This window comes from Lupinus angustifolius, chromosome LG01 (assembly GCF_001865875.1).
Source record: "Lupinus angustifolius cultivar Tanjil chromosome LG01, LupAngTanjil_v1.0, whole genome shotgun sequence".
Lineage (NCBI taxonomy): Eukaryota > Viridiplantae > Streptophyta > Magnoliopsida > Fabales > Fabaceae > Lupinus > Lupinus angustifolius.
In genome coordinates this window covers 28,476,169-28,492,542 of record NC_032009.1, presented here as the reverse complement: position 1 = coordinate 28,492,542, position 16,374 = coordinate 28,476,169, and the positions used below count along the sequence as shown (strand labels likewise).

Genomic DNA, 16,374 nt, shown 5'->3' with positions numbered 1-16,374 from the left:
ACTCGGGATATGAAGATACTATACATAAGTAGACTTGATTGAGAGACTGAGACACTATACATGACCTTCAGGCCAAATTATCATGATGTTCTCCTTCATAACCAACATAAACCTCAAATCATTCACAATAGGTTGTGCATGATTTGTGTTTCTCTGAATCAGTATGTAGGCAATCAAGTAGTGTAGGAGTCTGTTTTCTACGGACAATGACCCAATTTTGGTCAATTCGCCTTGGACATAGAGTTGAGGTATACGCAAACATGACTCATACATTTCAACAGCATCGAATGAGTTGTCGTTTGCCCAACCACAAACACTTAGACTAGCACCAGAAAAAGCTAAACCACCCACATTCATAAAGATTTCTTCGTTAATCTCAAACAATTTTCCAGCTACCATCGACCAATATTTCCCATCTTTATATCTAAAATTTGCGTAATACTCCCTAACTAGAGCAGGGTAAATATTACCTTTCAATTCCAAGAAGGGTATAGCCTCTTGAGCTTGTAAGCCATGCGAAAATTTGAAGTTCTGTTCCGCAAGCCAAGTCACATTCGCAAACTGGATATAGGTGGTTTTTCTTCCATGAAATTTCTGCAACCGAGTTTCTTGTAGAATTAGAGAGTAGTATGGGTCCTTGCGTTTCTGCCTTGGTTGTGGAGGAGGCATGGCATTTCGAGCACGCGGTGGACGTTGTGCGGTTGTCTTGTTTCTCTTTCCACGTCCTTTATCCATAGCAATCAAACATTGAATCATGATGGAGGCTTAAAGGAAGGTTGAGGAAAACCTAGGGTGAGGTTTTAAATTTAGGGAAAAACGAATGCTTGGAAATAGGAGATGAGGAAGACGGCTTATGGAGGGATTATGCAGTAGGATGATTCGGTTTAGGGCTAGGATTAAGCTTAGGATGATGTTAGACTTGTTCCTCTGAGATTTGAGAGAAAATGGGATGAATGGTGTTTTGAAAAATGTCCATAAACGCTTCTGTTTCTAATATACTGATGTTGTTAATCGATTAACAGCATCTCTTAATCGATTAACCTGAGGTGAAAATGCCAGTTTTAAAATTTTTGGCCCAGGCAATCGATTAAATGAGTTACTTAATCGATTAAATGCATTAGTTTCAACATTTTGGATGTTTTTAAAAGCATACATGGATTTCAAACTTATTTGGATAACCTGATGTTTAAGCTATCACATATATTTAGAGCTTTTAAGGACAAAATCATGGATTTATAAAATGGAATCATAAGCATTCAATCATCATTTACAAAGCATTAAAAAAGGGCGGATCATGCAAGGCAAAGAAAAATTAATCGAGATATTTTTCATCAAAGCCCAAAGTCCTTAAGTTGCTGCTTCATCCAAAGGATTTGAGCGCAACACACGCCAGCGGCAATGTATTATGCTTCAGCGGTGGACAAAGCAACGCATGCTTGCTTTTTGCCTTGCCATACAACTAGGGAGCTGCCTAATAGATGGCAAGTCCCACTAGTGCTTTTACGATCCAACTTACACCCAGCGAAGTCGAAATTGGAATAACCTACCAAGGATAGTGAGGCATCCCTAGGATACCATAATCCCATATGAATAGATCCTTTTAGATATCTCATGATGTGTTTCACAACAATATAATGTGATTCTTTTGGTAAAGCTTGAAATCTAGCACACAGGGAAACACTAAACATAATATCGGGGCGGCTAGTAGTTAAATATAATAAGGAGCCGATTATCCGGCGATATTTGGTTACCTCAATCGCTTTTCCCTTTTCATCTCTGTCCAGATAACATGCAGATGCCATAGGTGTAGATGCGTCCTTACATTGCTCCATGTCGAACTTCTTCAATAATTCCTTGCAATACTTCGACTGATGGATGAAGATGCCACTTTCCATTTGTTTGATTTGAAGTCCAAGAAAGAAGGTCAGCTCACTCATCATCGACATCTCCAACTCTCCATGCATCAACTCGGAAAACTCCTTACAAAGGATGTCATTAGTAGATCCAAAGATAATATCATCAACATATATTTATACGAGTAAAACATGATTATCATATCTACGGATGAATAGAGTAGTGTCGACCAAACCTCTTTCGAACCATTTTTCTAGAAGGAACGAACTCAATCTATAGTACCAGGCTCTGGGAGCCTGTTTTAGGCCATAGAGAGCCTTCGGTTCGGGTATTTGAAGTGTTCAAACACTGGTGGTTGGTCTACGTACACCTCCTCTTGAATATATCCATTTAAAAAGGCACTTTTAACATCCATTTGAAAAAGTTAATCTACGACAATTTCAAGGACGAAATCGCCTGTCATAATCTGAATAACTAAATTCACCAAGGATATAAAAAAAGACATTTTTTAATTTATAAATAATGTAACCATTCTTACATGGACTAACTAGGGCAGAAATATGGTACACTTGAACTGAAAATTTATGGTTTTAGTGTACCTTTTAGAAAAATTATAAAACTAATGTAATTTTTTTGAAATCGGCAATGGAATTGCCAATTTCTGTACGTTTTTCTCACTGAATCCCCCAAAATCGGTACTAGGAGGTGTTTTATTAAAATGTATTTTTTTACATTCTCCCCCTAAATCGTCAAGGGGGAGATTTATATAATATATTTTTTTCTCCTCCCCCTAAATCGGCAATGGGGGAGTTTTTTTTTTTCCTCCTCTCCCCTAAATCGGCAATGAGAGAGTTTTTGATTATTTTTTTAATTTGTGGGAGTTGTATTATTAGTTTTAGGGTTTATTTTTTCAAACACTAACCCTAAAAAACACACAGCATAATAATTTTTGTCAACCCTAACCTAACAACAAAACAAAATAATGAAATATTTTTGCCACTAATATTGTCAATTAAAATTTTTAAACAATTATAATTTTAATAGTGTCAGATTTTAATTTTTTGTATAATATTAGTGTTGCAAATTCACCCATATGGTGCTCCTTGAAAAATAAAATCTGACACTATTAAAATTTTAATTGCTTAAAAATTTTAATTGACAATATTAATGTTGCAAAAATATTTCATTATTGTATTCTGTTGTTAGGGTTGATAAAAAATATTATGTTGTGTGTTGTTAGGGTTAGTGTTTGAAAAAATAAACCCTAAACTAATAATACAACTCCCACAAATTAAAGAAAAAATCAAAAACTCCCCTATTACCGATTTAGGGGAGGAGAGAAAAAAAAATAAAAACTCCCCCATTGTCGATTTAGGGGGAGGATAAAAAAAATATATATTATATAAATCTCCCACAGGGGGAGAATGTAAAAAAAATACATTTTAATAAAACTCCCCTAGCGCCGATTTTGGGGAAGTAAGAGAAAAAAACGTACAGAAATCGGCAATACCATTGCCGATTTCAGAAAAATTACACTAATTTTATAATTTTTCTAAAATGTACACTAAAACCATAAATTTACGGTCAAAGTACACCATATTGATGAATTTGCTGACTAACTAATGATATACTCAAAATTCCCCTTGAACCCTAGAAAACACTCAAACCAATAACAGCACCATTCCACAACACAGATCACCTCTCCTTTGCAATAACTACCATCTACCCATGGGGCCATCTTCTATCGTATCACTATATGTCACAAGAAAAACATTTAATTATTAAACTTTTAATTTAACTATATTTTTTATTCAATCACAGCAAGTAACACATGAAATGAAATACTTTGTAGGACAAAAGATATGCTCCTCATATCTATCACCAATCATTCCCCACCAAGTCATGAACAAGGTTACAAACTTGCAATGTAGTTTCAACAAAATTGAGATAGTCAAAAGAATTTAATATCTATATATTGTAAGTATAAAAAAGTATACATAAACAATACATCATCCATCATTTATTTGGATTTTTTTTTTCTTAAAAAGTCAATTATGATTAGATATGAAAAATGGCAGCATTAACCATCAGGGAAAGATTCAGTGAGGAATTAAGAGTGGGTGTTCATTAGCCCTATACAAGTTGGTTTTTTTGAAGGCAATGGATAGAATGGATAGACTCATAGAAGGAAATGGCTTATAAATATACTTATTAAATGACTCAAGTTTTCCCCTTTTCATTTTTGTTCGTCCAAAAAATCAAACTGGCAAATAGCTTTACTATTATATTTTCTGAAATCATTCATGTCAAGGACCTCTACATGAAGTTAAAACCTAGAGAGAATTGTGAATTAGTCCCCACAAAACATGCAACTTAAATTAATGACTGGTTATAATAATTCCAATGTTTTCAAACCTTTTACTGTAATATTCCATCCCTTGTTGTAGAAAGAACTGCACATGAAATTTGGAAAACAGATATATGGAAATTTAACTTCTAACAGTGGTTTTTAGTATTTCTTTCAGCTTATGATTTTCAACTCATGTGCCACACTTTTCAATGCACCACACAATAGAGAAGTGATACATATTACTATTAGTGAAATATTTATTTCTGCAATCCAAAGTCCAAACATTTCTCCTATTTCAGGTCATGCTTTGAACAACTGAACTAAAACTACTCTGAATTGTGCACACTTAACAAACTAACAACACAAAAACTAAAGAAATAAAATAAAAAGAGGTACTTGAATAATACTGCATCACCAGAAGTAACAAAGCTATGCATAAGCCAAAATTAACGACAATTTTCCTAGCTAAAACAAATGAGACATCATTTATGGTTATTTAATACAATCTTTGTGGGACAATAGAATTCATTAGAATATATCACAGAAATATCCTCATAGAGCATCCCAAAAAGAAGAAAATAGCAAATTATTCTGAACTCTATGAAATAATGATAAGCATGCATATTTACATTACAAGGAACATCATAATACACAGTTAAGTTCCTTAGGCTGAGTCCCTATCAATCTCAATCAAGTTAACATCATAAAATATGCACATTAGACCAAAGTCACTAATCATTTTATCTACTATTGTCAGGCAAGAAATAATTAGTAATACTAGAACCTCGTTTGACCACATTAGGCCGCTTTTGAGGCTGAAGCCAGGCTTGAAACTCTTCCTGGATTTCTGGAGGCAATTCCCGGATAATAGAGGGGTCGATCTCATCAATGTTATAACTCCAAGCTTGTCTTCCATGTGGAATATTAGCTGCACTACATCCAGCAACATTTGTATCAATATCGTCATGATAGCTCTCAGTTGACGTCTCAACTTGATCGGAAGTTAAATAACTACCGCTAGCAGACTGAGATCCTGCAGTCTTTACAACATTAGGAATAATGAAGATGGGATTGCATAAATATAATGAAAGGAAATGGAATAAAAAATTACCAAGTGATGATGATATTTTAGTACCTTGAACATTTGTAATATTCTTCTGCTCCAATGAAGACTGAGAGTTCGGATAATTATTGAAGAATTTTGTAATTGAACAATTCCCCTGCCACAAAAAACACAACATTTTCTCATACTCTAAAAGCATTAGAGCCACATCTTCTGTCCCAAACATTGTACCACTCCATGTACCCCTTATTTCTAATTGGTCAAAAAAATAAAACATGAACTAAAATATATATTAACTTTACATTTTCTGACCAATGAATATGAAAGGGTACATGAAGTAGTACAAAGTTTGTGATGGAAAATGTGTTCCCGAAAGCATTAGGTTCATGGCTGAAGCTCCATAAAAACAAAAAAGTTATCAGAATTTAATATTCCTTCCATTAAAGAAATGTGGCACTGCCTTTCTTTCAGTTTTGAGGGTTTCTAAAGTAATATTATGGATAGGATTAGCCAGATCATTCACAGAAGCACACAATCCACCTAGATCCTTGCTTTGCTTGCAGGATTATAACTGATTTGAAGGTTTATATCCTCATGATTGAACGTAGAGTCGTAGACATGGTATTCTAGATTAAAAAAATCAGTTAAAATAGTGTAGCAAAACATACTTGAAGCTTCTTTCCTTCTCTCTTTCTCTTCTCAACTGCTTTAAGACTAGATATATTGAAAACAACACTAGGTTTTTTTGCAGGCAAATCTCGATGTTGTTCACTCTGTTTTCTGCTGTCTTCGTTTCCTGAAAAGGGGGGAAAACTATTATAATCACAATCTCAGCAGGAAAAAAGAGAGAAATGTAAGTAATGGGTTAAAACCAACATGACACAGTACCTGTAGGTGACATGAGGGAGGATTCTTCAGTCAAGCCATCTATTTTCCTGGACAAATTGCACAATGGATCCTGTGCAACGAAAAATAGCATGATTGTGCCTGTTTTCTGCTTAACAGCAGTTGCACGTAGAGAACCAAAGCAATAGGTTTCAATAATAATGCACAAACATGTAGAATAACAGCTTATCACTCATAAAGAATACCGAGCGAAGTTTCTGGCTGAACATATCTACATTTTTAACAATATCTCAACTTATGGCTGTGGGAAGGTTGTTACTCTACCCCACATTATCAATGCAAATCATTGTATATAAAAAAATGCACATCATTCTTAATTAATCAAGTAGTACAAGCTCAATTCTCCAAAACTGAGGGAGTACACAACACATGCTTCTCTATAAACCCATTACAATTACATTAATAATACTACAGAGCAGTGTTTCAAATTGCGGACAGCATCACATGATACAGCCACAATATTGCGGTTGCAGTGACCAGCGCAACCACATCACACCGCAATTGTGGTATGACACCAAATCACAATGATGCGACTGCAACGGGCCGCAATGCAACCACATAGGACTGCATTTGGGCTGCATCAGGTTGCAACGCAACCGCGTCGGGCTGCATCAGGTCGCAACGCAACCGCGTCGACATCAAAAATATACTCACAAAATAATTCACACGGAAACTACCGCAATAACCGCAATCGCAGTCACCATAGCAGCAATCGCCACAATTTAAAACACTGCTACAGAGTACTGACAGTTGTGCATAAATTTTGCTTTACCCGATGAAGGAACACATTAACATCAGAATCAATATTGAAGTGTGATAGAATATCAATCAGCAAAGTATCTTTCATGAGAAATGTTGTCTTCTGATGATTTTAATGAATTTACATGATCCCAATATTAGCCACTGAAACCTTTCAAAATGTACACCTTGCATTCATTTAAAGTCTGCTATCATAAAATTCTACTGGCAACTAAACTTTCTGTGAACAGTTGTGTTTTTTAACCATGCAAACAAATTACAGATCTTTACATACAACCTGATAACATCATTTGCTTTGCTGTACCTGTTGATCCAAAAAATCCACTGAATGCTCCATTGCTGTGTCTTCTTCAGGATATCTGGCGGGTAATTCACAGGGAATCAATCCCAAACAATTTTCAGTACCTGCTTAAGCATAAAACCTTCATCAAATTAAAGTAGAGTGAAGGAAAATAAATAATTTAAAAACTAATACAATGAAAAACCTGAAGATGATGGTGGCACAGCTTCATCGATGACATTATCTAGTGGCTGCTTCGATGAAGAACCGGATGGAATTTGCCCACCAAAGTATTTAACAATTGAATGCGTTCCCTAGACACAAATGCAGCTTATGCTATAATTTTTAAATATCATTATGTGACACCAACAGCTATCACATGCCAAAGACCACCCAAAAAGAAAGGAAAGCTTAAAGTCTACGGCTCATTTAAGAAAGTATAAACCAAACATTAAGCAGGCTCATTTAAAGTTGTGATATTCACCACCTTCTTAAGGTGATCGAATTCAGCAGGCACAAGTTGAATCCAAATCACAACAGAAAGTTTGTAATCCAAGCAGTTCGAACTTACAGATGGTATGGGAACAATCTTACTCGCAGAAATAGAAAGTGACGTTATTCCCCAGTTGTTATTTTCGCTCCAATTAGTCTTACAGTTATAAAAGCCCATAAATTCACGTAATGCAGCTTGAAATAGAGTTAAAGCATCCTCTTGAATCTTTATAGTCCCATATCTTAGAGGACACGATTTGGAAGGGAACTTTCTATTTGAATTTGAAATACCTGTCTGCAAGAAACACATAGACAATTATATGTAGAGTGAAACCGTAGACAAAGTAGATGAAAGAGAAGTTAACAATCAAAGATAAATGGTGTAGAATGCCACCTTATATGCTCTAGCATGGAGAGTGAGTGTGTGTGCAATCCGTTTGTTTTGCTCTAAGTCAGAATGAAGGCGTTCACTCAGCTCTTCACACAGTTCATTAATCCAATGCTGAACCTGAAAAAATAAATAATGAATAACAAATAGATGTATGATATGGACTTGCTTGCTAGTGAAACTGAACAAAACTAAGAACAGAAATAATAATCCAACTCCGACCATCCTACGATAGCCAGCAAACACATGCTTCATATAACACACAAGATAATTATGGGGAAATAGAAATATATGATCCAAGGAGCGCAAAGAAATAAAGTGGCAGTAGTTTTCATTAGTAAGATAGTGCTGCTGAAAACCGCATCACCAGAAATAGAGAGGCAGAAGTTTTCATCAGCTTAGAAAACCCTTACAGAACCAATTGTCTTCAAAGCCTGAGGCCCAGGAAATGTCTTGCCAGAACCATGACTCTTGGGAAGTAGTCGCCCCTCAACTTCTTCCCCACTGATTCCTCTCGCAATATTCCACAACCAAGTACTGCAATGCTGCAAAAGCTAGAATCAGGCACAGCATACCAATGTATTGCTATGAACACATGCAAATGGACAACCATGTTCAACTATACCACAAGGTGATAAACATACATGCATATTTAAGGGGTTTGGTTCAAAATGATCTATTCGTTCGAATTACGTTAATGCATGCCATGTGATTAAAGAGTGACAAAAAAATTGCTATTTAAAAAATAAGATCACGAAAAATGAAATTAGCAAAGACATTCCCATTTATATTCTGATAGTAGATATATATAACACCATGTTAAAAGACAGATAGTCCACCCGGTATTGATCCCATAACGTTGTTGTAGCTTCTCTTCTGAAAACTGAAGCAGATCACCAACAGTATTCACACCAAGATCACTTTGTAAAGAACTTCCCAACTTTCCCCCAAGCTGTTTCCTGAAAGCCAAGCACTCTTCAACATCATGCTTCATAATCTAAATGACCATGCATAGAAGAGTTGAAGATAAAACAACTATATGATATCTTCACAAACTTCAAAAGTTTATGAACTCAAGGTGATAGATATAGCATAAAATTTAAATCCGGGTGAAATACATGACAACAACTTTTAATTAGTACCATTACATTTTCTTTATGGGCAAAGACTCAAGCAACCCTGCAACAGATGAGTGTGGCACAACAGTTTGTTGTGCAGGTTTGTTCATAGCACTAGCAAGTTTAGCCAGCATCTGCAAAGAGTATAAGATATAAGTTAATGACCATTTAACACCAAGGACATATCCTGAAGACAAAAGTTGCCATAAATTCGACACAAATTAATTGATATGACATATCAACACTGATACTTACCTTATTATGAGCAATACCAGCAGAACATGTGAATTCCGTCTCTTTCAACACCTGCATCCTGAGGTCAGCAATAATGAAGGACGCACAAGCTAATAGCTTATCTTGGTAACTAGCATCACTCCTACAAAGCCACTTCCTAACTTCTTCTTTGGGGTCATTTCCATCCTGAATAAAAAACAAATTTCAGTACTACCATCTATTCTCATGCAGTGATTTTTTATTTGAAAAGAGAAACTATACGTTCCATAAGTTAATGAAGTCTACCACAGCATTACTTGTATAATCCTGAGAACTGGAGTAGACTTACCAGTTTGACTAGTCAACCGGTGAACTGGCAAGTCATATGGCTCAGTTCTCTATCAGTATGCCACATACAGTGAGCCAAAAAGACTCATAGTGGACGATGATCCATAAGTTTAAAGTCAAAATCCATTTTTGTGTAATATATTGAATGATGTTTATACTACAGAACTTTATAAACATTTGTATTAACAATTTACATATTCTTCATAACATACATGTTTATTAAATTGTTGTTTTATGAGTAATTTTAATATAGTTTGAGTTACACACAAAAAATAAAATTTGATTCATCAGTAAACCATGAAGTACACTTTTTTCAGTTCATTCGTTGTAATGGTTTACTGATGAATCAAATTTTATTTTTTTTGTGTAACTCAAAGTACACTTTTTTCAGTTCATTCATTGTAATGGTTTGCAGAATGTTAATATATATAAAAGCTAACATAAAACCAGAAAGAGAGAGCGAGAAAGAGATGGAAGGCAAAAACAAACTGAAAATATAAAAGAAAATAATTATATTTCCAAACTTATGGTTAAGAGTGATAACAGAAAATGCAAAATCTTTAAGCATAGCCCCTGACCTCAAATTTAAGCCCCAAAACATGAGACTTGATAACTTCCTGCTGAATATCTTCCACACTTTCTGGAGGAGTTTCCATAAACATTGCTTCGGCAGCATCAGTGAGGTCAAGATATACCTCATCAATTGAAGCCCTTTCACAACGACCCTTCCGCGAAAGAATAGAAACAACCTAGAAATTTTGCAATTCACGATAATTAAACCTAAGTGAATAACTCTGCATAGATTATAGATATTGGTATTTGGTAAGTGTGTTAGAATGGGATGGAACATAACATATGAAATATATTATATTTTCTGTGCATTTTTAAATAGACTAGAACAAGACATGCGAGTTATAAACACATAAATTTTGATTCCACTGAAAACGGTTGAACACTATCAATATCTTGTTCCTTTTTTCCCATTCAATTATGATCTGTCCACAATTCCACATGTCAAAACAATTCACAAAGATAATTCATTTTGAAATATTTAAATCATATTCTCCAATGTTCAAACATATACCTCTGAACCTGCATTCCTGTATGTATTAAGATCAGCTTTACCGCGTGCAACCGGAACTTGGACAAGTTGAATTTGTGGGCATGCCTCCTTTGCTTCATCACCCCGCATTGAGCTAAATAAAACAGGTTATCGTCATTACAAAACCAGAATGATATTTCAGTGCGAAAGCACAAAAAATAGAATAGCAGTAGTGATTACCGTTTAACACCATGTGCACGAGCCTCATAGCTAACTGCAATCAAACCCCCGCCTTTATATGAGTTGTACTGCACTACTGCAGTGGGTACGCCCCTTAGTTTTGGTTCCTTTCTCTGTTCCACTACATACAGAAGAACATATAATAAGCTTAAAATAAAACAAACAGGATAAAAATATGAAAGGATTGTTCTTCAATAACTGAGAAAAAACCACAGGTACGTAAGAAAGGGCATTTCATTTATATGCATGGTCCGCGATACAAGTTTCGGTAGGCCGTAGCACAGTTTGTTGCTTTTGTTGTTTGGTGAACATAAAAATGGGGACACAGAGTTTGAATGGAACTTGGGAGAATTAGCAGCATTGTGAAGGAGGAGGTGAAGTTATAGTGGAATCCTAACACTGACTGTGAGTCTTGTTTTGGAGGGGTGGATGACTTTGGAAAGTGTTTCTCTTGTTTGGGAGTCCGGGGATAGAAAGGTTAAGGTTTTTTATTAGGTTTTTCCGGAGACAAACATATAAAAAGTGTAAAATTTTATAATTACATTCTTATCAAATTCTCATTACTAATTACATTTTTAAATGGAGAATAAAATATTTTTAGGTTATCATTATTTTAATCTTTGTTACGTCAATTTCACAGTCTCAATCTCCCAGATAAGGGGAGAGGTTTTACTTGATATCAACTTCCCTCCCTCCTCTTCATGTCTTCTCATTCCCTTTCTCTCATAACTCTCAAACATAGCCTAAAATTCCATTCTCGGAAGTGTATTTCATGCTCTCATTTCTCTTATTTGTCCTCCAAAACCTAACTCGAAACCTTCAATGTTATTTTTCGAGTTGGGCTTTTGAGGGGATTGAAGGAAAAGAGAAGACTCGAAAACCATGCAATACACTTGTGACATGGTTGGAGAAGCTTTTTCGGTCTTTCCAAGACTTAACTGGTAAACTAATAGTAAAAGAGAAAATTAAGAAAGGAAGAGGGAAGTGGGAAATGGAACCTTGAACGTAGAAGCAGTCCATGTCTACATGACCGATGACTCTAAAATCTGACGTCTCTCGCCTCGCCACCGGCATCGATCCTCCTCTCTCTTTCCTCTGCTCCTCGATTTCCCTCCAAATCGTTTCCCCTTTTCTGTCCACACCCTTTTTTCAATTCATTTCTTTACTTTTATTTTTCATAAAATAATAATTTAATTTTAAACATTCTCACATTCTTTTTTTATTATAAGGTTATATTTTATTAAGCTCTGTGATAGATAGATAGATAGATATAGTAGGAGATTAATCTACGGAACTCAACTTAATTTTAAGATATCCTTATATAATATCAGTCATTAAAATTATGGGATGTTATATTTAAATTTTTTTACAATTTTTTTTTTAAAAGCTAAAAAAAATAGAACACATATCATAACTTTAATGGTAAAAGAGATAATTTATCTAATGTTATGATAATATATTTTTATTATTTATTACTATATATAAGTTTTTAATGTAAAATAAACAAATTTAAAAATATTTTTAATAATTTGTGTAAATTATAATTTTGTCATTGAAATTGTCATCGGCTAAGAGGGGATACTTTGTTATAGGTGGACATATGTTGTTCCAAAAAATGTATTATTCTATGTGCAACTGTTTGTGATTTATTAAAAAAATATTTAATTATTAAAATTTTAATTTAAATATATTTTTTAACCGATCATAAGCAATGACATATAGACTGATACACTTTTGTGTGATATCAAATGTGGTCCCCTCTATATATATTCTTCTATAAAATACTTACAACATAAATTTTGAACCATTTTGACTACATAAAACCATGTGGGTAATTCACTCTAAGCCATGATTAAGTTTGCTGATCATGTTAAAAAAACTGGTTCTTATGAGACTCAGACTAATTTGTTTCCCTAAATAGCGCTAAGACTTTTTTGTCCTACTAAACCAAGCTCGAGCCTAAAATGAAATGGCCAAACTTGGCCGACTAATTATCAATCAATTGGGGTAATTATGGTCATAATTTAGTCAATTGGTACGTGGTTACCAAGGCTAAACGTAACGGATGCTTAAGTAGCAGAGAGTCCAAGGCAAATTGTATCCCTGTTTGCAAAACTAATGTGGATCGTGGAAGATGTTGCACAATGACAAAATATATGGGTTCCAGTTCTTAGCCACAAGCACCTAGTGTATTGAATTGAGTTGAGCTCCACTTAATGGAGAGTTCTTATGCCCATTAAAAATTAATTTTTATCATGGATCATAATTTTATTTAGTATTAGACTATCCAGTAGTGAAGGAATCTATTACTTAAGAGGATCTAAATTATACTGAATGAGGCTTTATCCTACTATTCAGGTCAAGGGAGAAATCAAGTTGTATGACAATTGATATGGTGGTGCCATGTTATATAATGATGTCTATTTTTTTCATATTTATTTATGATGAGTTTAATTAGCATGTATTTGCACTTTAAATTTTTTAACAGAAAATTTGTATTATTTTAGTTTAAGAATGAATGATAGTTAATATATGAATGAAGTGCTTATAGTATTAAAAACATTTACACTATTATTGTATTATGGACGAAAAGATACATTTTAGTTATGGGTCGAAGGTAATGTTTCGTCTCGTCCAACAAGCTTTTTTGGAGGGGGTACGTTGGGAAGTAAGTGATACATTACCTGACATGTTGGTGCAGTAGAATTGATCTTTAGGCAACGTTGACAACAAACAATAAAATAAAGTGTAGGAGATAAACAGAGGAGAAAAGGACAAGAGAATATGTTAACGGTGTTCGATCAATTGTGTATATGTTCCTAGGAGTACTGAGTGACTACTAAGATATTAGAGAATAAGGACACAAGCTCTAACACACCCAATGTGGAACTTTGAAGGAGCAGGTGGCGGCAACTAACACCCTAAACTTAAAAAATAATACTAAAATATGTATTTACCTACACCCAAAATGATATAGTTTTGAATGTTAGAATTAAAACCTAATTTCTTAATTGTGGACAACATACAAGAGACACAGAGGAGATACACATTGTCATTTTTACTATTTTTATATTGATTATTCGTACAACAACACACTTCAAAGCCAAAATTTCACTATCCAGTTTGATATTTACCATTATTAACACTATAGGACACGTTATATAGGAACAGTCAACAACAACATGAGCAATTAGTAGGTGCATTTTTTATTAATACTTTCTTTATGTTATAGTCATATTTCCCCAATTGATAATATAATATTGTAATATTTGTAATTATTGATATTGTTGATACATTCTGAATTTTTATAATAACATACAAAATGTTTTTTAGAGGCACATTCACATTCTCTTATACTTTGTTTTTCTAATAATTAATTAAATGATTAATTTTATGTTAATAAAATTACATGAAAATGCACAATATCTAAGCATAAAAAATATGATTCCTATTTTAGAAAGAAACCTTCTAACAAAGATGGTGAAGATGATATAGCTGCAATATCTTTACTTCAACAAAATTCTTCATTTGGTCATGTAGTTCAACCAGGTTAATAACCTACAAAGGTTCAAAAGGTATCAATAGATGAATATGATATTTTCTTTATAACGTGATCATGGAAAATGACCTCAAATTTGGGAATATCTTATGAATTAAAAAGATGAAATTCAGAGAGCTAATCTAAATTGGATTCCACAATGTCACGTTGAAGATTATCCATTAAACAAAGATAAAAATTTAAGACGATTTCAATCCACTTGACTCAAAATGTTTCCTTCATGGTTAGAGTATTCTATAGCGAATGATGTTGCTTATTGTTATAATGAAATTTGTGTGGTCCTTCTCAAAATTACAGCTAATAGATCAAGTTATCTTACATGTGTAGATGTTGATGTTGCTTATAATACTATGATCATTTGAATTCATATTGATTTTATACTTGATGAAAAACATTATGGGATCATAAATTGTCTTTGTCAAGTTGTGCAGTAAAAGTCCCAAAATATAGTTAATGTTATGCAGCTAGTTCGTACTGCAAAAACACTTATTCGAAAGTTAAGAGATGATGGTTGGGAAAATTCATTGAAAACTGTTACATTATTTTTACTCTAACCACTAGTTTGGATCCTAAGGATGTTTATAAAACATTTAATATTGATAATATATTTATTATTGTGCAAAAAATAATCCTATGGTTTTCAATGAGTATGAGAAGATTAACTTGAGATATCAACTTCAACATTTTTATTTTTGATGTTGCTAGCCATTCAGATTTGAAGAACCTCTCAATCATATCTGAATTGAGTGCAGCTTTAACAAAACATGAAAGGTGATTACATATTACTTACTTGATAGAGTTATTCGTCTTATCTTTAACTTTTTCAGTTTCTATAACTACTATAGAAAGAATATTTTCAGCATTGAAGATAATCAAAACAAAATTACTTAGTAAGGTGGAAGATAAATTTCTTATAGACAGTATGGTGGTTTATATTGAAAATGAAGTAGTTGAAACCTTTACCTCTAATTCAATTATTAATGAGTTTAAGTCTTTAAAAGAACGAAAAATAACACTTTAATTGAAACTTCAAAATAATTATGTATGTTTCTTTATATTTTATTGTTACTAAATTAATTTTGATTGTAAATTGCAAACAAATATTATCGCTCTCTCTAAAATTTTGATCATGATCCCCCACTGAGCACACCTATGGGCCCAAATGTCTATGACATGTTTCTAATTGATGCTTATATTTGATGCGGTGTACATTATAACAACGAATTGAGTTCAATATGTAACAATGGTTTCTTTACCCCATTCCAATACTATGCAAGGTGGGACTTCATATAATAACATATTTCAATTATCTAAACATACCTCATTATCTCGAGAATGATTTAAATACATTTTGAGTTTTTCCTCTTATTACCAATTTGTTTTAAGATATAACTTTAACATGTATACATATTAAATCCATATATGATACATGTATCTAAGTTAAAAAAATTTGGGGAGTAATGGTACTTGGAATTTCAATAGCTTACCAATTATGCCCCATTTTGGCATAAGATATAGATAAAAGCTTTCATGTTCTCTTTCCTAATACTCTCTACAATTGTTATGTGTGGTTAAGCAACAATATAATTACTTGCATGACCAACTTTGAGTATGTTTGGTTGTCTAATAGAGTTATGGCGCCTGCTTATGACATCAACCAATAGCTTGGCAGTTTAAAAATCTCTAAAAAGGTAAAGTTTATGTTATAGTGAGATTTGGGATTACATCTTATATCTTGAAATATGTAACAATCACTATTGAA

At 33.6% G+C, this 16,374-nt stretch overlaps 1 protein-coding gene across 2 annotated transcripts; it reads right to left on the bottom strand.

The window, feature by feature from the left end:
• On the bottom strand, positions 4,641-12,220 carry LOC109359678 (DNA polymerase eta). 2 transcript variants are annotated; one of them, XM_019604373.1, is made up of 16 exons: positions 12,052-12,220; positions 11,054-11,174; positions 10,856-10,967; positions 10,350-10,520; positions 9,466-9,630; positions 9,241-9,344; positions 8,932-9,051; positions 8,506-8,629; positions 8,099-8,212; positions 7,784-7,999; positions 7,418-7,526; positions 7,237-7,337; positions 6,156-6,261; positions 5,936-6,063; positions 5,340-5,424; positions 4,641-5,237 (listed from the first exon to the last, which is right to left on the bottom strand). In XM_019604373.1, exons 1-16 carry the CDS (start codon positions 12,125-12,127, stop codon positions 4,945-4,947), a joined length of 2,145 nt encoding a protein of 714 aa, XP_019459918.1. In that variant the 5' UTR covers positions 12,128-12,220; the 3' UTR covers positions 4,641-4,944. The 2 variants fall into 2 exon arrangements, with proteins under 2 accessions (XP_019459918.1, XP_019459921.1); XM_019604376.1 differs by having other exon boundaries at positions 6,156-6,225.

Coding starts and splice junctions, on each gene's coding strand:
- LOC109359678 (XM_019604373.1), bottom strand. CDS start 12,127: ATGCCGGTGGCGAGGCGAGAGACGTCAGATTTTAGAGTCATCGGTCAT. Junction 6,064..6,155: donor CTCCCTCATGTCACCTACAG/GTACTGTGTCAT, acceptor CCCCCTTTTCAG/GAAACGAAGACAGCAGAAAA. Junction 5,238..5,339: donor GAATATTACAAATGTTCAAG/GTACTAAAATAT, acceptor TAAAGACTGCAG/GATCTCAGTCTGCTAGCGGT.